This window comes from Anolis carolinensis, chromosome 1, assembly GCF_035594765.1.
Source record: "Anolis carolinensis isolate JA03-04 chromosome 1, rAnoCar3.1.pri, whole genome shotgun sequence".
Lineage (NCBI taxonomy): Eukaryota > Metazoa > Chordata > Lepidosauria > Squamata > Dactyloidae > Anolis > Anolis carolinensis.
This window is the reverse complement of record NC_085841.1, coordinates 270650956-270674991: the sequence shown is the minus strand read 5'-3', so window position 1 is coordinate 270674991 and position 24036 is coordinate 270650956. Positions and strand designations below refer to the sequence as shown.

Here is a 24036-nt window from a genome sequence, read left to right as displayed (position 1 = left end):
ACAGGCAGTCCCCAAGTTATGAACAAGATAGATTCTGTAGGTCTGTTCTTAATTTGAATTTGTATGAAAGTTGAAACAGGTACATTTTTTAAGTGTAACTCCAGCCAAAAATATATATCTTTTAGCTTTGGATGACATCGGAAAGGGTTAACACCCCTGTGCAGTTTGCTTAGCTATCTGTGCCACTGTTCATAAGATTTCATCTCACTTTCTATCACTGTGATAATTGGAAAATTGAAAAATTGAAAAATTTGGCTTGTTGTGAAAAAAAAAGGTTTAGTGAGAAAGCTTTAATGGAGCCACCTTTTCCCCATGATAACTCTTTCAGGAGTGAATTTCCCTTCTATGGTATAGATGTCTCTCATTTCCTGTAGTCTCACCCCCATTCTTAATTATGAGTCATTTGTAAGTTGGATATTTGTAATTCGGGGACTGCCTGTATACTGGTATATACTGTTTCTTTGAATAATAAGTGACATGTATTAGACTATAAAATAACCAGTGTATTTTTTAAGGTAGAAGTTAACACAATTCTACCAGATATCTCAGTGAGTTCAAAGGGTTTTGCTGCCAAGTTGTCACAGGCAACCTGCCATGTTGGACATTTTGCTTGAAATAAATATGGTCTTTGTTCTGAATTGACCTGGAACTCCAAAATATTAACTACTGTATAACCAAAGTGAAGTAAAAGGAAAATTTACAAATGGACTGGAGAAATGCTCCCTGTTAAACATTCCCTATTACTCCAGAAAACACAATTTAACAACATCATTTTTTGAACACTCAAATTCATCTTAACACTATTCCCATCATGTGGAATCTGCTTTGAAAGCTTCTTTATAATGATTGTTTGCACATTTTCAAAAAATCAATACAATAGATTTTTAAAGGAAGAGTCCAAGCAGCAGACTTATCTGGCCAGTTGATAGCAAATCATGAAAACTGTTTAGTCATAGCAGAAAAAGGCATTGTTGTCGGACAATAAGTAAGCACAGGAAAAAAAGAAGCTTGCATCTTCAGTAACAGAAAATATATTTTCATTTTCAATCATGCAAAAAAAAAACCACTGGTTTTAATGGGACTTATATTAAAAGCAAGAATTTTGAATGCTCGAGACATTAAAATATATAAACTGTAAGGGTATCTCAACAGCAAGTATGCTTCAATATAATTAAGTATAAAAAAGAGTAAGTGTCACACCATTTAATCTGCTAATATATATTTTACTAGGCATAAACTGTATTTAGGCTAGTTCAGGGGAAAACATTTAAAAATTGTATGGCTGTTAGGGGAATGTGATGATAAAAACACACATTTGAAAAAGCAAGAAAGTTATATTAAAAGGTGATGTGTTTCATATATATGGCTCAATTGTGAAGAGATCCATTAAACTGAAGAAATTGTTTTTGCAAATTTGTTACTGATATTTAGAGTATCTAGCAAATATATGATTCTGCAAATTATGATTTACAGATAGGAGACAAGGTGATAAACAAAGTGAGATCAGGAGTTAATACCTAACCCCATTAACGCTGGTCTTTGCATTCCACAGAGAACCAAAAGAAAAAATAGGAAAGAGGCATGAGCAAAAAACAATGTGGGAAGGAAAAAGGTCTATCAACTCTCAGAGCCTATACACTTTTATAAGATAACAGGTATTACAGACACTCTTTTATTATTTGTCTGCTAATATTTTCAGCTACAAACCGTTTTGTCTAAAGACTAGACTGGAAGAATAAATGTAACTAATGTATGAGTAGACCTCAGACTCATACCAGAGACAGGTATTTTGTTCAGATTATGCCAGACCTCCATCCAGCTATTAAATTTTTTTGCTAGAAGCTAAGAATTTGAACTATTTTTCCAACTGCTTTCAGAATCTCTGAGAAGCCAACATAAGCACCATTCAGAACATTAAACAAATGAATGAACATCATCCGGTAAATACAATGGTGAAATATCCTGTTAGAACAAGTTGTTACAGCAGTTCTTCCACTTCAGTGCTGTGTTTGGTTGAGGATTTCTCCCCATACATGACCAGTGATGCAGACTTTGTTTAAACAATTCCATTGTAACCATATCAGAACTGTATCCAATAATTACATACTAACTTGCTATTCTGTAGAACTAAACTGCAACTAAGTATATTGGCATCTTATTTTCATCCTAATTTTACCTCCTTTTAAAAAACAAAACAAAAGCTCTAGTGACAATATATGCAAGAATCATTCTAAGTGAGTTCCATGTTAGTTTACTGGAATCATTATGAAGATTACTGGAAATGAATAATTATGAGTGGCTAACAATTAATAACATTAGCTATATACAATTTCCCTAAACTGATGAGAGCATTGCCCTCTGCCTCCATCCATCTCTCTCTCTCTCTCTCTCTCTCTCTCTCTCTCTCTCTCTCTCTCTCTCTCTCTCTCTCTCTCTCTCTCGACTGCATTCATACACTGGTAAAAGCATCATGTTTACAGTCAATTTTCAAGTTGCAATGTTTTGGGATAAGGAAGCTAAATACAAAGTTTGTGGTTGGTTTTAGTATGTTTGGGGTAATTTTCAGACAGGAAACTGCCCAGAAATCACCTAGGAAAAGTTAAATTTTGTCCAGACTGTTGTGAGAAGTTCCAACAAGTTTTTCAGGGGGGCGGGCTGTGGCACAGGCTGGTTAGTAGCCAGCTGGAATAAATCAATATGACCAAGAGGTCATGAGTTTGAGGCCAGCCCATGTCGGAGTGAGCACCCGATCATTAAGATAAAAAAATAGCCCCGCTCGTAGCTGACCTAAGCAACCCAAAAGATAGTTGCATCTATCAAGTAGGAAATTTAGGTACCACTTATGTGGGGAGGCTAATTTAACTAATTTACGACACCATAAAAAACTGTCAAGCAGTGTTTGGAATTAGGAAGTAAGAAGTATCCAAGGACTCGGTGTCACAATGGATGATGAAGCAGCTGCTCTCCCTGTGGCCGGAATCAAACATACCCTCAGGAAGCTGGAAGCTGGAAAAGGTTAAATCGCCTCTGTGTCTGTGTCTCTATGTTCATATATTGAATGTTTGCCATGTATGTGTATATTGTAATCCGCCCTGAGTCCCCTTCGGGGTGAAAAGAGCGGAATATAAATACTGTAAATCAATCAATCAATAATCAATAATAAAAGTGGAGTTAATAGGCTGCATGTGACAAATAGGTCACACTTTATCCATCGCTATTTTAAAGTGCACCCTACACTGTAAGAACATTCAGAAATTTGAGAAGGCAGCAAGAGGCCAGGCATCTATAGATTTATTCCTAGAGTTCTGTTGATTTTATTCAACAGAAGCACTACTTCCCATTTCCCATATATTTAGCAAGGAGGTGGAGAAGATGATATTCCCAAGTGAAACCTGTAACTGATTTGTGGATAAGGGCAGTATTCTATTCATGAAAGTTATCATGTAGTTAGAGCAGGCATTGGCATCTGTTGCTCTGAAGTCATCAAAGAAGGAAGCCCAAGAAAGATCTCCACAGTTGTTTTACAATCAGTATCCTCACTTAATATATCAGTCCTGCCTATGTTGCAGAAGATGGAAACACTGCAGATGACTGGAGTAGAAAATAAGGGCAGAATTGTCACTCAGGCAAGAGAAGCTGTATATAAAAAAAATGGTTGTAGGGTTTAGAAAAGGCTCGAACCCTCTTACCTAAATCTACCTCTCTCTAACACAAAAACCTCAAACGTATCAAGATAATGCATTTCTGTAGCATGAAAAATAACAGTATATTTGAGGGAAAAATGCTTTACCACTATATCATTAACTCCTACAAAAGCATGCTGAAGAACCTATGATAGAACTAGTTTCATATTTCTCCAACTATTTTAATTAAAGAGCATTTAATCTCAGCTCCTGTATCAGAATTTATTGAGAAATTGAAAGCTATAAAGTTTAAAGTGCAATTATATCTGGGGCTTGTATATTAAAATATTTCAGAAGTCTACAGAATTATAGGTTAAGAGCCACATTTGCTTTCTTATTTTACCTAATATAATTTAACTAATTCTATTTATATATTCAATCAATATTAATTAGTAAATGCCTAACCAATAATTCACAGTACCAGTCATCCAACTAAAAATGAATCCTGAGTTATACTCAAAATCTAACTGGCAAAATCACACACAGAGAGAGAGAACTAACAGTAGTCAATGAGTGAAGGACATTACTATACTTCCTGAGGCAGAGAAGGGGAACATTTTGCTCTCCACATGTTGTTGCAGTGTAACTCTCATAACATTTTAGCTATGCTGGCCACAGGTGATGTGAGTTGCAGCTCAATAACATTTCAAGAGCCTCATGTTATCCATCTCTGCCCCAGTAGATTTCTTCAATACCAACAGATTCTGGAACCAATTTATAAAATTATCATGCTCATAATAGAAGTTGTTTTTATGATCAGCTTGTGCCAGACCCTTGCTTTTGCTAAGCAGATCCAATTATTAGTTTGCCAAAAGGAGATAGAATCACTAGAACTGAGAGGTTCTGCTCCAAGAAAACTAGAAAGGCCACTAAATAAAGCAGTTAGGTACCACTTTCTGAAACTAATAGCCACCACAAGCTCAAAAAGCATAAATCTTCTTTGAGACTTCAACTTACATGAGTGTAATTCTTTACACATCACACGGACATTACTTCTATGTAGCAATAATGTGTAAACTGTGTATTTATGTGTAATTCTGTCCATGGTGGGTAAGAGGGCCACACATGTGAGTTACATGAATATAACGTATATACATCACTTCAGGCCTTAAATAACATTGTGATTAATAGTCACTGATTTTGTTCTGTTGGGTAGGACTGAAATATCAGCTCTTCTGTATCCTCTAGATCAGGGGTACCCAAACTTTTTAAACAGGGGGCCAGTTTATGGTCCCTCAGCCTGTTGGAGGGCCAACCTATAGTTTAAAAAAAAACAACTATGGACAAATTCCTATGCACATTGCACATATCTTATTTTGAAGTAAACAAACAAAATGGGGAAAAATACAGCCTCGATGATGATGATGATGATGATATTGATAATGATGATGATAACAATAATAATAATAAAGAGGGTTGGAAGAGACTCCTTGGACCATTTAGCAAAGCACCCCCGACAGATGGCCACCCAGCCTCAATGTTGTTAATAATAATAATAATAATAATAATAATAATAATAATAATAATAATAATAATACATTACATAGCCCTAAACACTTGGGAAGTGTTCAACTTGTGATTTTATGATAAGAAATTCAACATCTATATCTTGTTTGCTGTGTTATACTGTGCTTTTGTGTCAATAATAATAACAATAACAATTATAATAATGAGGGTTGGAAGAGACCCCTTGGGCCATTTAGTCCAACCCCCCCCCCCCTTCTGCCTTTGTGCACCAAAAGCACTAGCAAAGCACCCCTTAATAACTAATTATTAATTAAATAATAATTAAAATAGCATTATAAACAAGCAAAGCTTTGGAAGGCGTGGGAGGAGGCGGGAAAGGTGTGCGCCTTTCCCTCCTCCCTTGCACTGCACGTGCCTTCCTCGGCAGAGGAGGAGGGAGCTGCCGCCATGGACAGACATTAGCCCCTCTATTTTCAAAGTGCCACACAAACCAATCACAGCATTCCGCTGAAGGTTCAGCCAATTGCTTCTCTAGACCATGTTGAAAGAGGTTTTAGCAAGATGACACATGAAGTTACAATTGAGGTAGAAAAGAATTCATGTATCTGATGTGGCAGAGTGATTTCCCCCCCCCCCCCCAGCACGCACACACTCACACACAATGTACTGTGAACCAGTTCCATATCTGTGCCAGATTATTACTGTATTGTGCCATATTATTACTGTACTTGGATTGTCATATTCAATCTGTTCCTGGATTATGGACTTCTTGTCTGGATGTTCCCAGATTAGGTAATCATACTTTGTCAGCTTTCACTCTCAACTGGGACGCCACATGGCTGCATATTGAGTCCTCTGCTTTACACTTTGCACACATATGATTGTATCCCCATTCACCATAGCAATATCATCACCAAATTTGCAAATGATACAACTGTGGTGGGGCTTATCTCTGAAGGGGATGAGTCTGCCTATTGGGATAAGGTGAATTGGCTGCTCTCATTGTGCAGCAACAATAATCTGATTTTTAGCATCCATAAGATCAAGAAGCTTATAGTGGACTACAGAAAGAACAGACTAGAAATCTAGCCCTTGTTCATAAATGGAGACCAAGTGGAGCGGGTGGCCAGTTTTAAGTTCCTGGGTGTCACTGTTAAGGAGAATCAGACCTGGGGCACCGATATGGCTGCGTTGTTTCAGATGGCCCAGCAGAGACTGTACTACCTGAGACTTCTAAGGAACCAACAACTGAATGAAAAACTTTCTACCACTGTGCTGTAGGGAGTGTTCTAACCTACTGCATTTAAGAATGGTATGGTAACTGCACAATAGCAGATAGGAAGGTGCTCCAAAGGGTCACCACTCCTGCCCTTGGTTGCCCTCTTCCTTCTTTGGAAGAACTTTATATGTCCTGGAGCCTTAAGAAAGCTCAGAGGATTCTTAAGGATCCATCTCACCCAGTACACCCATTTTGAATTATTACCATCTGGCAGATGGTACAGGGTGAAAAGACAAGGACAAACATACTGAGATATAGCTTTTATTCTAAAGTTGTGGCTATGTTGAACTTCATAGTTTTGCTTGAAATGAATAGAAACATTTACATTCCACTTATGTTAGATATCTTCTGTGACCCTGCTACCAGTGAGCATGAGATTTAATATGATGTTATTCTGCCCTGGTATCAAAGAGCAGTCTATCCTTTCCTCAGCAATCAACTATTTTGGTAGAAAAAGAGAAAGGGATGGCTGAAAAAGAACGGTTAGATATATATAGGCTCCAACGTCATTCACTATTAGCTTTGGGCTACCCACAGCAGGCATGAAGCCCCCAGCATATACCCAATGGTATATGGTCCTTAATAGGAAAAGGACTGCCCCCTCCTGTTGTAGACAATTGTCTAATGTGAAAAAACATTTGCCATTTAGAAACCTTTACCATTTATTTACTTCTTGCTGTGCCAATTAATTGGGCATTCAATTATCAACAATTATTAAGAAAACTGCATTTGTGGAAAATCAATAGCTACTTTTACAATGAAAACACCCTAGGAAAATAAAGCAGATGTTTTACTTTTTCTGGGAGCAATGCATAGGCACATACTTGTGGCTCTCATTTACACAGCAACACTGAATAACAACAGCAGGTAGTACCATGCTTAGACCCCTTAAAAATTTGCCAAATTACGTGAGCATTCAACATAACTGAACAAAATAGAATAAACTGGCTTCAAAGCCCAAGAAAACTACCTTTCCAAGCAAAAAGAAAGTCAATGAAAAATATTAGTTTCTACAAGCTTTTCTCAATGAACTGTGATAAAACAAAACTAGTAACAAAAAATGACCTGAGATGATAATGAATTACAGTTTTTTCAAATTTCAAAGTGAAAAAGTGGGAGTCAAATACTGTCATATTAGCTTATTTCAGCAATAGAAATGAGACTTAAATTTGAGATTTGATTGCTTATGAACATCAGAATTGAAAAATGTTGCAAATACCGTCAGTTATTGTGATGACTCATGGGCCTTGTAGTCCTGCTCATGACATTGTAATGCCTGATGAAGAAGAAAACTTGGGTTTTTTACCTTCCCAGTCAGAACTGGAATCTTCTCAGCCAGATCTTTCCCAGGCAGATCTGGGAACCTTGCACCTGCAAGAAAGTTGTGTCCCAGAAGTATGTCAAACAAACCCTGAGCCTACATCTCCCGTGTTCTCTCGCCATGAGTTTTGTAAACAACAGAGGGGTTTGGAAGCAGCTTCGCGCAGGAGTGCTAGAATAGCAGCTAAGAATGTAGCCAATTAAGCCTGCTTTTCGTGAGAATCTTTAAGGAGTCAAACATCTGGTCTCAGAGTTTAGCTTTCGTTTCTGGTTCCCAGAGAACTGCTTCGGCGGGAAAGTTAGACTCTATATAGGTGTTTTACCCGCGAATTAACTTCGCGGAGTCAATTCGTCAGCCTCCGGAGCGAGTTGTGTCTGGACAGCGCGCTCCGTTTCAAGCCTCGTTCCTGCTCAAGCCTTGTCCTTGTTTCCAGCCTTCGCTCCTGTTTCCCAGCCTTTGTTTACCTACGGACCTTGCCTTGTTTCCCAGGACTAAACCTTGCCTAGTTTCACGGATTTTACCAAGTTATTCCACGGACCTAGTTCTTGTTCCTCGTTACCTTGTTCCACGATTCAAGCCTTGTTTCAAGTATCAAGTTATTTCCTAGCCTTGCTCAAGTTTATGGACTAAAGGACCTTGTCATCTCCCCTCACTTTGCCTGGCAAAGTGAGTGTTTCGGTTATTGGATTACAACTTTGGACCTTAATATTTCATATTGGACATTGCTTTTTTGGACTAATTTTGACCTTTCCTGAAAGGTCTGCTTCTGGACTAACTTTTACATCTGCTTTTATTAACTTTATATATTTCCTTAATAAAGATATTAGATAGAATCTGGCCTCTGCGTATGGTTATTGGTGCTCTGTTGCCTGGGTCGTGACAGTTATTTAGGGGGTGTTGCTACTGTAACGTTTTTCTTTCTCAGATCAACAAATTATTTATACACCAATTAATTGCAAACAGAATATTTTATTATTAACATTTGAAAGGCAGTCTATATATATAAAAGGAGAATGGCATCGCTCCACCGGGCAAAACAACAAAACTAAAGGCCCCCCAACCTAGGAAATTGACAACACAACCCCTCATCCATGTCTCTACGTTCTTACAAACAAACTACACATCCCTAACCTCCATGGGGCCAAAAAACCCCCAAAATCCGGAATGCACCCCTTTGTGACCCACCTTGATTGACACTAAACAGCCTTTCAGCTTCAAAGCCAGGCTGCCTCCTAGGCCATAGTAAAAAAACAAAAACAAAAAAAACACCACTTCAGTGTGAATTTTAAACCATTGTGTAGAAGGGGCCTCATATAATCCTGTTCCAGGCAAATCATATAACATTATCAATATAATGTACTAGCTGTGCCCGGCCACGCGTTGCTGTGGCGAAGTCTGGTGGTCTGGGAAATAAAGTATTGAGGAATTGGTGGTAGTTAAGGTCAAGGGTCAAGGTTTTCCCCAGACATTAAGTCCAGTCGTGTCTGTCTCTGGGGGTTGGAGCCGGCGTTGTCCGTAGACTCCTCCAAGGTCATGTGGGATGACTACATGGAGCGGCGTTACCTTCCCGCCGGAGCAGTACCTATTGATGCACTCACATTTGCATGTTTTGGAACTTCTGGGTTGGCAGAAGCTGGGGCTAACAGTGGGGGCTCTCTCCGCTCCCCCAATTCAAACCTGTGGCCTTTCGGTCCAGAAGTTTAGCAGCTCAGCGCTTTAACACGCTGCGCCATCAGGGGATATTATTTCCTAAAGGTTGTGAATATACAATATTTCTGATTGGTTTTTTTTGTTTGTTGGAGGTAAGTATGAATGCTGCAATTAGGAAAAATGATTAGGATGTAATGGCCTTGCAGCTTTAAAGCCTGGCTGTTTCTTCCCTGAGTGAATTTTTTGTTGGGCGGTGTTAGCTGGCCCTGATTGTTTCCTGTCTGGAATTCCCTTGTTTTCAGAGTGGTGTTGTTTGCGATATTTTATGTGCTTCTACTGTCTGTGGCCCTGAGAAAACAGAGGATTTTCCAAACTTTGATGATGGGAATACTTTGTTGGGAGGTGTTAGCTGGCCCTGATTGTTTCCTGTCTGGAATTCCCATGTTTATTTCCTGTCCTGGTTTTAGAGATTATATTGTTCTGCATTATTCTATCCCAGTAATTATTTCATATTAAAGAAGAATCTCACTTATCCAACATTCGCTTATACAATTTTCTGGATTATCCAACGCAGTCTGCCTTTTCATAATCAATGTTTTTGTAGTCAGTGTTTTAAATTCATTGTGATATTTTAGTGGTAAATTTGTAAATACAGTACAGTAGAGTCTCACTTATCCAACATAAACGGGCCGGCAGAATGTTGGATAAGCGAATATGTTGGATAATGAGGAATTAAGGATAACCCTATTAAACATCAAATTAAGTTATGATTTTACAAATTAGCACCAAAACATCATGTTAGACAACAAATTTGTCAGAAAAAGTAGTTCAGTACACAGTAATGCTATATAGTAATTACTGTATTTATGAATTTAGCACCAAAATATCACAATATATTGAAAACATTGACTACAAAAATGTGTTGGATAATCCAGAACGTTGGATAAGCGAATGTTGGATAAGTGAGACTCTACTGTAATACTACATAGCATTACTGCGCATGCAACTACTTTTTCTGTCAAATTTGTTGTATAATATGATGTTTTGGTGCTTAATTTGTATAATGATTACCTAATTTGATGTTTAATTGGCTTTTCCTGAATCCCTTCTTATTATCCAATATATTTACTTATCCTGCCGGCCTGTTTATGTTGGATAACTGAGAGTCTACTGTATATTGATAATCTTAAATTATCTGCTCAGAACTGGATTATCTGAGGCCCCTTCTTCACAGCTGTATAAAATGCACACTGAAGTGGATTATATGGTAGAGTGGAGTCAAGATAATCCAGTGCAAAGCAGATAATATAAGATTATAAATGGGTAATATAGCTGTGTGGAAGGGCCTTGAGTCTACACTGCCATATAATCCAGTGCAAATTAGATAATCTGTGGAAGAGGCCTAAGTGAGGCCTAAATCTGCCTGTCCCCTAACTGAACCCTGGCTGTCCCTTGGCTGAGTGGGTTGCTAGGAGACCAAGTGGGCAGAGATTAGCCCTCTAAACTGGCAGCAATTGGATAAAAACAATTATTGCTCTCCCTCTAATTAGGACTTTATTTTTCTTTTTTTGTTGTTGTATCAACCCTGAGGCGTGGATGATGGGTTGTGTTGTCAAATTTCGAGGTTGGGGGGCCTGTAGTTTTGTTGTTTTGTCCGCTGCCCTGATGCCATCACCCTTTTATATATATAGATAATAATTACTGAGCTCTAATAACAATACACAACAATATAATCTCTAAAATCAGGACACTAAATAAACAACAACACTCAGAACACAGGGGAATTCCACACAGGAAACAACCAGGCCCACCTAACACCTCCCAACAAAGGATTCCCTCACGCAGGAAGCAGCCAGGCTTCGAAGCTACAAGACCATTCAATGCTAAACAACTTAAATAATCACACCCAGCTAACACGTCCCAGTAAAGGATTCTTCCAAGTACTAACCAGGCAGACTTTGAAGCTGCATGCCTATTCAATGCTAATCAAGGAGATCCATGGCAACACCTGCCTCAACCAGACAACAGTTCTTTCTACCACACTGCATGTTATTCCACACATATATCAACCCCTTTGTGGCCCACCTTGATTAACACTGAACAGCCTTGCAGCTTCAAAGCCAGACTTTGGAAACCACGAGGCTACTCCATCTCATTCAACCTGGCCTAGCAAGGATACCCTATGTAAAAAACGGCCAGGCTTTCAAGCAGCGAGGCTATTCACTGCAATTCCAATTGGCCACAGCAACGCGTGGCAGGGCACAGCTAGTGCCTACTGAAATTATGAATGAAAACCAATTTCAAAGTCATGTGCACACAACCACAGAACTAACATTCTAAGGTTCTAAATTTTGGTCTAAATAGTAGTCAACTACTCAATATAATATCTGTACAACATATGGACCACACTATACTCTAAAGAGCCTTATAAAGACAACCTTTTGTATTGGAATTAAGAATGCAAGGCATGTAAAACTTGTGATAATACCAAGGTCAAGACACCTTAAACATTTACTTCATTAACTTAGTTTCAAGGAAATACTGTGTGAAAATACAATCTTGCATATGAAAGATCAATCACCACATCTCAAATCAGAGGGCATAAGGTTCCCTTTTTAGCATGTAAAGAGGCTGACATCCTTTATATTAATTTTGGAAACATACATTCGTTCCTTTGCATCCTGAAGACTTCACAGTTTTAATTTGTTCAGTATTCAGGGTTGATTCAATGCAAGTTTCTTTTGTGAAATGCGGTATATGGTACGTATGCCACTGTTGTCCCCAGAAAGATACTAGTCCCAGTGTCTTGGGCTGCACAAGAGTTCCTTCTATCAAAGGATTGATTTACAGTTTTATGAGGACATGCCATTTTTGGCCAACCCCCCCCCCTCCTCATCTGAAACAATGGCAGGATGTAGCTTCCTGCATTTTCCATGTTCTTCTCATCTATTTTAAGAGATTTGGGAGTGATAATTTTAATTTAATCATTCCTCTTGAAAAATTGCAAGAGCAATTTACACTTTCAGACTTTTTTTTTACACCAAAGTATTCTGAAACAATTTAGGTTGGAAAAGGCTTCAGCAGCTATTAAAAGATGTAGGTATACCTTGTTGGTATCTCCTTCCATGAACAATTCTCTTTGCTGCCTCAAAATTGTTCCAGAGCACTCATGGAAATTTCTCAAAAAGTGGCTTTTCCTGAAGACAACATAGGGAAAATGGTAGGACTGCCTTTCTTCCCACTAGCAGTTTGCTCAAAGAGAGTTCTACCTGCTGGAATAAAAGCTTGATCCAATTAGATATCATTTCTTTAAATATTACCATGTTTAGCAATAACAAAAGGATACATGAATTTGAAATCTAAAGGAGAAAATTCTCAGCATCTGTTTAAATGTTTCTGTTTACCTCAGAGAAGCCTGTTTTATCTACTTCCAATAATTAGTTCATAGGTGTTACAGAGTCAAAACGTAACAGTCTTAAGATAGCAGTAACAAGGAAGAAACATACAAGGAGTTACATATGCCCACGAGCCGTGTCGACAATTCATGTTTCCTTTAACAGCCACTTAATTATGTTAATGTGTGAGATCTTTTACATTTTCAGATTTTTAGTGTTTAAGAGTATACATACATTTCATTATTATCTTAATAGAATCATAAATATGTATTACAAGAGTACATAACCATGAAGCACGTATCAAAAATTTGGAAATTCTGTTTATCTCCATTTCTCGTAGTTATTATTTTTATTGCTAAATAGATTGCTCAACCATGAAGATAGAACCAATTATGAAATAATGAAGACAAAAAATGGGAGATAAGAAAATTTAAAACTGTTCATCATCTAGTCTACACCCAGACGTTCACATCAAATTTACCATGATGTTATTTTTAGATAAGTCCCTTTCCACACTATTAAATAAAGCTTTCAACTAAAGTAAAAGTTGAAAAGTAGAGCCTTCTAAGTGACAGGATAAACTTTTTAAAAAATAATTAAATGACTACAGAATGACCGTGACCTTTAACACCCTATGCAGTTTAGGTCAAGACTATCTGAAAGACTGTATCTCCCTATTCTGACTTGACAGAGGAAGGCTTTCTCTAGGTCCCACCATCATCACAGGCTAGATTAGTAAAGTCACAAGATAAGAGCCTATTCAGTGGCTGCTCCCACCCTCTAGAACTCCCTTCCATGGGAGGCCAGTCTGGCCTTATTTCTACTTTCCTTTTGCAGGCAAGTGAATAATTGGTTTATTTAAGCAGGCTTTTAATGTATAAGAAGGAGTAGCTTTTTATTGGACATGTTTTTATATCATTTAACTTTTATATGTTTTAATTGATTTTAAAATGTACTATATGATTTTAATTGTTTTATATTGTGTACTATGTTTTTTAAACTTGTTGTTTTGTAAGTTGCCTTGGGTTCTACTCTGGGAGAAAGGCAGCATATAAATAAAATAAATAAATAAAGATCCTATTGAAGAGCCAGAAAGTTATAGTGATTTGAGTTTTGAACTAAGGCTCTGGGAGACCAGGTTCAGATCCTCAGTCAATCATGGAAACCTATTGGGTAACATTCTCTGAGCCTCGATAAAAGGCATTGGCAACATTCTGAAAAAAGCTTGCCAACAAAACCCTATGACAGATTTGCCGTGGGTTCACCATAAGTCATAAATGACCTAAAGGTATACAGTAATAATAACAACAACAACCCTATTGTCACACTTTCCATAGACTGATGTTTTTTGACACACAAACAGCACATTCTCCTCACAAAATGTGAAGGGACTTGAGAGAAAAATCTGGATCCAAATACAGAATTCTACTTCAGCAACTCTACTTCCTGCCTCTCTTCCATAGTGCAGGTCTATGTATCTAATATGGAGGGATCGAGGGAAAATAATTTCAGTAATGGTTTTGTAATTGCCTCCTTTAGACATGCTGGAACTCTGGCTTGTTTTAGTGAGGCAATAACCACTCCCTCTACACACTCAAATAAGCCTCTTCTGGCTTTTTAATAAACCAAGAAGAGGAATGGTTTCATACACTGCCTCATTTCTTTCATCATTATGAGTTCCTTAGAAAACCTGTATTATTTTGACTCTACTTTGTTAGAGGAGATGCTAAGGAACTTTTGTGTCCACAACCCTGGTCATTGTCCCATTCCAGAGGTAACCAAGACTTTGACACCTGCCACAAGAACACAAAAATTACCTTCCAAGTCAGCAGGAAACTATCCAAGAGTCATGATGAAGCTATTTAAATCCATAAGTCTCCTAGGGCAGACCACCTTCATGGGTCTCCCATCCATGCAGAGATTTTGAGTCCAGGCAAGTATAGCACCACCACCACAGTAGTGATCTGTCCATGACAACAGTTCTATAGACAGCTTGTCCAATCTTAGATAACTATCATAACCCAGCAAAGAAAATGAAGTCCAAAGTAGAGCCACATACCACATGGCATAGTATCATGGCAGACATGTAGCCTCGAGCCTTTCCCATCAGGACTTTCCCCAACGTAGATGATGTAGCCCCCCTCCCCTTATTTCTTTGCATACTTCAATCTTATTGTGACAATAGCAGGATGAAGGGGCTTACAATAGTAACTAAGAACATGTCATTTAAATTAAATACAATTAAAACTTTATTTACTATATTTATACAATGCCTGTCAATAAATACTTGACTATATGTGCCATACTAATGTTTTTTTTTAAATGTATAAGACAAAAATCATAAAATTAGCTAAACAAGTATCTCCTTTTCCCAATACTCTAAATGACAAAACTAACTTCTATAGATGGATCTTTACTACTGAACTCTTCCTAGGTTTTATGCCTGGATAAGGGCATTCCAGGAAAAAACCTGGATAAAAAATAAAATAAAAAGGGGGGGGGGCACTCACACTCCAAAACAATCAACACTTCCTTTTGCACATCAGAAAAGATACTCAATTTCAAACATTTGATTTAAATGAAGAGTAAGAAATTTCTGCATATCCAAGATGTCACTTAAATGTAATTCACCTCACTCCACAATATTGACCAAGTTAGTTGGACCCAATGATATGTGAATTCAAGAAATTCTGGATGACTCCAGGTTCAACAACCCTACGACAATCAGAAACTGAACACTTTTACTTCCTGATTATCAGCCTAGCATGCAAAGGTAACACTTCCTGCAATTAATGGAACCTAACTATGTCTACAACTGGAATGGTATGTGTACTGTAGATAAATAAACAATATTTAGCTATTGTTCCAACTTGGTAGCATAAGAAAAATATACAAGTAAAATATATCCATTAAAACAAACCATAAAGACAATGCTACATAATGGCAAATAAAATGACAGCCTTCAACCCAAAAAAAACATTCATAAGAACACTAATTTTAAACATGACGTGATAATAAAATACTATTTGAATAAATAAACAAATCATGGAGGGGGGGATTTTTACACCAGAGGCTAATGTATTTTTACTGAAATGTGCAAAAGAGTTAAACACTGTTATTCATTTTATGGCACATGGTATATCTGAATTTACAACATATTGTAAACGCATTTGTATTTACTTTAGATGAACAGGGTGAGGCCGTCAATAACACTTCTAACACTAAAACTATTAATGCCACATTTTAAATATCAATACAGTAGAGTCTCACTTATCCAAGCCTCGCTTATCCAAGCCTCTGGATAATCCAAGCCATTTTTGTTGTCAATGTTTTCAATATATCGTGATATTTTGGTGCTAAATTCGTAAATACAGTAATTACAACATAACATTACTGCGTATTGAACTACTTTTTCTGTCAAATTTGTTGTATAACATGATGTTTTGGTGCTTAATTTGTAAAATCATGACCTAATTTGATGTTTAATAGGCTTTTCCTTAATCCCTCCTTATTATCCAAGATATTCGCTTATCCAAGCTTCTGCCGGCCCATTTAACTTGGATAAGTGAGACTCTACTGTATATAAAAGGTCAGTTCTTGCAGAGTACACATATTCAAAGCATCCAAACTCAAAATTCCTGAGAAATTCTCTGAAATGTTCCACAAATATTTAAATCCAAAAGGAAGATATATGTACATAACAAAAGCTGCCACGATCCTTTTTCTCATGCTCCAGCTACCAACTCAAAGCATTAGTACATGAAATCAGGTACAATCCCAGGTACAAGAGTTCAAGTGATCATATTCTTATCCTAATACAGCCATTCACCTTCATAATTATTTTTTGTATTTAACAAGAAACATTTGTTCATAGACTATAAAGTTGCATTATAACTGATATAGAAAAGCAAAACATGTGTAGCCCATGCTTCCATTATTTCAGCCACTACAGCTTTAAAACACACAAAGTTTTCTAACAGATATTCTTTTGATGTTTATTTATATGAAATAAGAAATATAATTTCAACAGATAACCTGTAATTGCTTCCAAGGTTCAAATGTGCAACATAGTTTGCTCTCTGACTTAGGAAAGAAAACATTAAACATTCACCTTGTTCCCTTGAGATAATGTATAGAATTGCCAACATGAAATGCATGAGCATATCCAGTTACGCATTCAAATGACTGGGCTTCAAAGTTTTGTAACTAAACTCGAAGCTCCAGCCATTTGGATTTGCAACTGGATATGCTTATACAAACTTTAGCAGTATATTATTTCTTGTGACAGAAGATTGTCCTTTCATCCAAAATTTATGTATGAGGTCACACAGGCCACAAAGGCTACAACCCTACATTGTTAAACCTTCCAAAAACAATGAAATATTTCAAAGGTTTGCAAGTGAAAGCTACTCGGTATTTTAAATTCTATGATCATATGGTTTTCCTACAAGATGGATATTTATTGAACTTTAATTTAGCTGAACATTAGTTTATGTCATGAAACCTCCTATAAATCTTTCTAAAAATATAGGTTTATGGGTACACAAGGTGGCAGACTTTTTAATTTAAGCTGCTTGTAAAGATTTGAAAGACACTGGATAGCAATGGAAATTCCTATCAGTACCATTTTTTCTTTTCATCATTTATATTTTTGGGCTCTTGCTGTGTTTGAGGCTGATATACTAAGAGATGAGAAGCTGACAATGAATCAACTGTTTCATTAGTTTGTGAAAATTAGGGTATCCACACATAGCAGTGAATCAATACAAAGTAAATTCATCTATCAGGCTGTCTGGCATTTCTTCATAGTTGAGGCATGTTATTGCTCGATATCTGTCACCTCTTAGACTTTTAATGGTACTGCCACTGGCAAGATTAAATAAGTTGCAAACACTGTCAGTTCCTAGAAACCCTATATTTTCCAGTGTGCAAGAAATAAAATCCTTCACATAATGACATTCCCATATGACAATCTGACTACTACCGGTAAGCTAGCATTTGCCATTTTTATATAAAACAGCACAAATTACCATTTTTCCAAGTTTTATGACACAGATACAACATGTATGTAGAGAAGATCCTAAAGGGCCCCAGCAATGGTGCCTTCTGGACAATAAAACCAACTGTCATTTTCAGCTAGAGAAGCCATCCCAATCTGAGTATAAAGACAGTTACAAAAGAGACAACTATGTTACATAGTTTCAGCATGAAAAGAAAAGATGAGAATGAGGGGAAGAAACTAACAGCACCTTTAAGATTAATTTATTTTAGCATACACTTCCATGGATATCAATCCACTTCTTCAGATGTGTTGTTGTAGTCACTGATATTTAAGCAGTTATACAGTTGTGGAAATGGGATAGAAATGAAAACACAAATCTATGCATATATATTCAGAATAAATCCCACTGGATTCCACTGGACTTCATTTCAAATACACACGTATCTGCAGCTAGCAAAGACTTAAATGTTGTTTTTAATAGCTTGATAACTGTTGCTAGCTTTCTATTGATCAGAAGAAAAGAAGTACAGTAGAGTCTCACTTATCCAACATAAACGGGCCGGCAGAACGTTGGATAAGTGAAAATGTTGGATAATAAGGAGGGATTAAGGAAAAGCCTATTAAACATCAAATTATGTCATGATTTTACAAATTAAGCACCAAAAATAATGTTTTACAACAAATCAACAGAAAAAGCAGTCCAAAAGACGGTAGCATTACTATATTTATGAATTTAGCACCAAAACATCGTGATATATTGAAAACATTGTCTAAAAAAATTGGCTACTAACATTGACTACAAATAAAGATAGAATGACATAAAATGAACTTAAAGTAAAAACTTTGTTGGAAATTACATCCATAAAAAGTTCAATCCTTGCTGCCTAGAGAAACAGCTGTGGATTGGGGTGGGAGGCAAACTGCGTTGGATAATCCAGAACATTGGATAAGTGAATGTTGGATAAGTGAGACTCTACTGTAATTGTAATAATTTCTTGATATTATTATTATTATTATTATTATTATTTATATCCTGCTTTTTTCTCCATAAGGAGATTCAAAGTGGCTAACATTAAAAGCTTTACAATACAATATAAAAATACAAAAATATAAATATTAAAACAGTATTAAACATCATTAATATTAAAAAACAATTTAGATTAAATCCATAAAAAAACCACAGCAGCCCCTGACATGATGTTAAAAATCTTCTTCTTTAAAAGCCTGCCAGAATAAAAAATTTTAGCCTGCTCCCAAAAGGACAGCAGGGAGGGGGCCCACTGTTTCCTGTGTAGGGAGTTCCAGACTCGAGGGGCAGCTACTGAGAAGGTCCCCTCTCTTGTTCCCACCAACTGAGCTTGAGATGGAAGTAGAACTGAGAGAAGGGTCTCTCCTGAAGATCTCGGGGCCTGGGCAGGTTTGTACAAAGGGATGCAGTCAGCCAATGAAAGCCTGTATTTCAAATACCTTTAAAGTATTTTAACTTTTATGTTATGTTTAATTTTAACTTCTGAAGATATCATCTTCATGACACTGAATACAAAAATGCAACAGATTTACAGGAGCAGTACAAATACACTTTTTAATTCCCAATTTAAACAGGTTTAGAGCAAATCACACTTTAATATGTGGGCAGGAAGGCTAGCAATCTAGTAAAGCTTCAAACATGTTGCTTTTATTAATTAAAAATTAAAAATCAGGAAGGCGGACCCAAGGAAATTTATCTTTGTTGTTACTGGGATCATCTTTTTAAGCAACAAAAATAAAATGTAAAATAAACAATAAAATAACAAAACAAAGTAAATTAAAGGTGGTAGGAAATGAATGAGGGGAAAAACTGATTGATTTATACTATATTTCATGGTAGTATGGGGGGGAGTAGCAGAACTCCCAGGGAAACTGCTTTTGGTACATGGAGAATTTGGTATAAAATGCATTGGCATATGTATACTGTATGTTGTGATTATATTGTCTGTTTTGATAAGGCCAATTGGCTGATAAATAAAAAATCTTTTCAGGCATTGGAATATGATAAAAAGCACAGTATCCTAGTAAACCAGCTTTTAAAAAAGAAAATTAAAAAGCATTTCAACACAAACTGGCAACCACCTTTTTAAACAGTCACATTCCTGGTATGATAATCCAACAGCATTTATTCCACATACTAAATCCATTTCCATTACTTGGGGCATTCAAGTTATCTTTAAATTGTCCCAAATTTTCTTCCTTTCACAGCTCATGGGAACAGATGAGGTATTTTAAAGTAATACTATATACTGTACAGGTGTACTAAGCTACTGTAACTCTGCACCACTCGTATCTTTCAAAGTATTTGTTGTGGTGACATCCTAACCTTTCACATTTAAGGGCTCAGGGCAGGAATTCTTTCCTTTAGCTAATAATCCAAAACAATTTGTTAATCTCCCTCAATTTTTTAGAATGTTATTCATATACAAATGTGCTTGTCTCATCTCTAATCAAATAAAAAAAACAACAAAGACATGTTTCTGACAGAGTGGAAGACAGAATTAAAGACCACAAGAATTACAATGAGCGAATACTGTAATAGTTGCCTATTAGTTATTTGGCTCAAGAACAACATTCCCACTGTTTTCAAAACACAGCCGGAAAAAAGAGATTCTCAAAAGATACAAAACAAGAAAAACAGTTAGTGTCACAAATGTTACTTCGCTTAAAGATAATGCCACAGAAAAGCTACAAGAATACGAAGACAGAATCTATTTTTCCATGAAACAAAACCACTGTCAGAACTGGTATACATTCGAAGTGCTAAAACTGTGATGCTGCCCCTGCTTTTTTGCAAAGCTATTTATATTTTCAGTACACCTCATAAAATATACACAATGATCCACTGCATGCATTTCTACAAAACAAAACAAGCCACTGTCAAAACTCATATATTAAATCATGATGCTGTCACTTTTCTGCAAAGCTGTTTATATCTTGATTACGCCTCATATAAATACCCACAGTATAATAGATTTGTGACTGTTTTACGTGCTCTAAACGCCTAATGCCCAGGACAAGGTGACAATCTTTCACACCTTAAAATGCCATTGGTTTGCCTTGGAGCGACCTCTTTGCTGCCGCCACCGTTCATTCAACTCACTCAGCAGCAGGCAACAGGTTCCAGCCAGTGTGTTAGTAAGACACGCAGCCAAGTTTGCCTGACATTCAGCCAACCTCTCTCACTCACTACAGCACCACGGAAATCCAGGAGCAATGTAAACAGCCACAAAGGTGAAACTTGGCGACGGAAGCACTGCGATGATTAAAACAATTTCGAGAAAGAAAAAGAAAAAGAAAAAGCTCCACACCAAAGTGCATAGATTCTTATTATGTTCCTGCTCATGCAACAGGCGCGTTTTCCCTCCAGAATCCCAAATCACTTTGAAAAGAGGGTAACCCCCCCCCCCATTGGATGTATCATCCACTCTCTTGAAAAATAAGTTTAGTGAAAATCAAGAGGTGTTTTCCCCCCTCAGACAAACAAGACCGTACATGAGAAAGCGAAGGGATTACTTCCTTCTAGCTACCTATTCCAGCACACGCACACACACACACACACAGGAGCCTGAGATAATGTAAAGAGGTTGAACACTTGGGTGAAAAATCAGGAGGTGCCCCCCCCCCCCCCCAATCAGACAAAGAAGTGTGAAGAGAAGAGCACTTCCTTCTGGCTATCACCTCTTCCCCACAGGGATGGGATACTCACTCAATGAAGTAACTGGCTCCTTCTTCTGAGAAACCCTCCTCCCATCCACGGGGAAGGTCTGGAAGGAAGGAGGAAAAAAGAAAGAAAGAGGGCGGGAAGAAAGTGGGGAAGAGGAGAAAAGGGGGGGGAGAGAAGTGAGGTCTTTCTTTATGGTAAATCCGAGCCACACAAAGGTCGTTATCTTCAGCCCACCCCCCGCGCCGCCCTTTCTCTGTTCCCCTGAGAGAAGAAAGGCGAGCACAAATCCCAGGCGGCGGGGAAGGGAGAGGAGGAGGGCAGCCCCCTCGTTCCCAGTGAGAGGAAAGGGGTCCAGGGCGAAGGGATAGGGGTTAGGGGCTCCCACCTGAGCGGATCATGTGTCCAGAGTTGACGGGCTCTCCGGTGCGGGGGTGCAGCCAGGTGGTGGCGCGCGCCAGGTCGCTAAAGAGGAGGAGGAGGAGGAGAGGCGAAAACATGCACCTGTTAGTCAGTCAGTCAGTCAGTCCGAGAGAGAGTGAGTGGCGCCTCTTGTGAGGCGGGCAGGAAACAAGGCAAGGAGGACAGCCTCCCCCCTCACAAACACTCCCTCCCTCCCTCCCTCCTTACTCGATGAAGAAGACGCGGCCGTCTCGACAGACGCCATAAGACCAGTGCTCAGGTAGAGTGTCCCGCCCCACCGCCGCCTCAGCCGCTTCAGCCTCCGCCGCCGCCATGTTCGCCGCCCTGCGCGCCTCCCGCTCCTCAGAGAGAGAGAGAGAGGGGGGGGGAGGGCGCGCGCCTCTCCTTGGTGCCCCGCGCGCCTCCGCAGCGCCCCCAACAGGCCACGCGGGGAACGCGCGCGGCGCCATCAATAATAACTTTGTTTATATTCCGCTCTATCTCCCTCAAGCAGGCATGGGCCAACTTGGGCCATCCCGCCAGGTGTTTTGGACTTCAACTCCCACCATTCCTCACACCCTCAGGCCCCTTCCTTTCCCCCCTCAGCCGCTTAAGTCAAAACAGCAAACATGAGAAGGTTACTTCTTCCCTTGTAAAAGAGAGGTGGGAAGTATGCTGCCCTCAAAAATGTGATTAGACGGTAATGCCCAGCAGCCCAAGATTGTATTGCCAACAGTGGATGATATGGGTGTTGCAGCCTAGCAATATTTGGAGGGCAGCCCTATTAGCATCCCATTCATGACTAGTGCTCTGATGATTTGTGAATCTTCTCTTGAAACCTCTTGATTCCAACTTTGATTAATCTCTATGGTACAATCATATACAGTACTATCTGTGGTTTTAATGAATATGATATCCCTCTGCTCTCTTTCTCCAAATAATTGTTGATTGTCATCAAGTGAATTTTAATTTATGGCAACCCTATGAATTAGGAGCCTCCAGTGGCGCAATGGATTAAACCCTTGTGACTGATGACTTGAAGGTTGGGTTGCTGACCTGAAGGTTTCAGGTTCAAATCCAACCCAGGAAGAGATGAGCTCCTGTCTGTCAGCACCAGCTCCATGCGGGGACATGAGAGAAGCCTCCCACAAGGATGGTGAAAACATCAAAAACATCCGGGCATCCCCCGGGCAACGTCCTTGCAGATGGCTAATTCTCTCACACCAGAAGCGACTTGCAGTTCCTCAAGTCACCCCTGATACAAAAGAATGCCCTCCAAGTTTGTTTTGGACTTCAACTTCCACCATTCCAGGCCTCAGGCCCCTTCCTTTCCCCTCTCAGTTGCTTAAGGTTACTTCTTCCCTTGTAAGAGAGGTGGGAAGTATGCTGCCCTCAAAAATGTGATTAGCCTGTAATGCCCAAGATAGCATAGTCAATAGTGGTTAATATGGGTGTTTCAGTATTTGGAGCAATATTTGGAGGGCTGCACTATTAGCATCTCATTCTTGACTAATGCTGTGATGATTTGTGAATCTTCTCTTGAAACCTGTTGATTTTAACTTTTATTAATCTCTATGGCACAATCATATACAATACTACAGTAGAATCTTGTTTATCCAACTTAAACGGGGTGGCAGAACATTGGATAAGCAAAAATGTTGAATAATAATGAGGGATTAAGGAAAAGCCTATTAAACATCAAATTAACTTATGATTTTACAAATTAAGCACCAAACATCATGTTTTATAACAAATAGACAGAAAAAGCAGTTCAATACATGGGAACGTTATGTAGTATTTACTGTACTTATGAATTTAGCACCAAAACATCTCAAAGTATTGAAAACATTGACTACAGAGACACTTACTGCTAAAAATTTACTACAAATAAAGATAGCATTGCATAAAATGAACTTACAGCAACAGCATTTTCAGAAATTAAATCCGTGAAAATTTCAGTCCTGTGAAGATTTTTTAAAATCTGCTGTCTTTGCCTAGAGAAACAGCTGTGGAGCCAGGCGGAAGGCAGACTGCGTTGGATAATACAGAACATTGGATGAGCAAAGGTTGGATAAGTAAGACTTTACTGTACCTGTGATTTTAACGAACATGATATCCCTCTGCTCTTTTTCTCCCAATTACTGTT

General features: G+C 38.2%; 1 protein-coding gene across 12 annotated transcripts in view; it reads right to left on the bottom strand.

The window, feature by feature from the left end:
* The window catches only part of plekha7 (pleckstrin homology domain containing A7), a 197015-nt gene extending 174758 nt beyond the window's left edge, over positions 1–22257 (bottom strand). For all 12 annotated transcript variants that reach the window (XR_010004853.1, XM_062976390.1, XM_062976511.1 and 9 more), the window contains exons 1-3: positions 22119–22257; positions 21877–21953; positions 21534–21591 (exon numbers count right to left, since the gene is read on the bottom strand). Coding sequence is in view for 11 of the 12 variants with exons in the window: in XM_062976390.1 (XP_062832460.1) it covers positions 21534–21591; positions 21877–21953; positions 22119–22225 (242 nt within the window). In the remaining variant the exon portion in view is untranslated. The remainder of the gene's footprint in view (positions 1–21533; positions 21592–21876; positions 21954–22118) is intronic.
* Positions 22258–24036: the final 1779 nt, after the last annotated feature.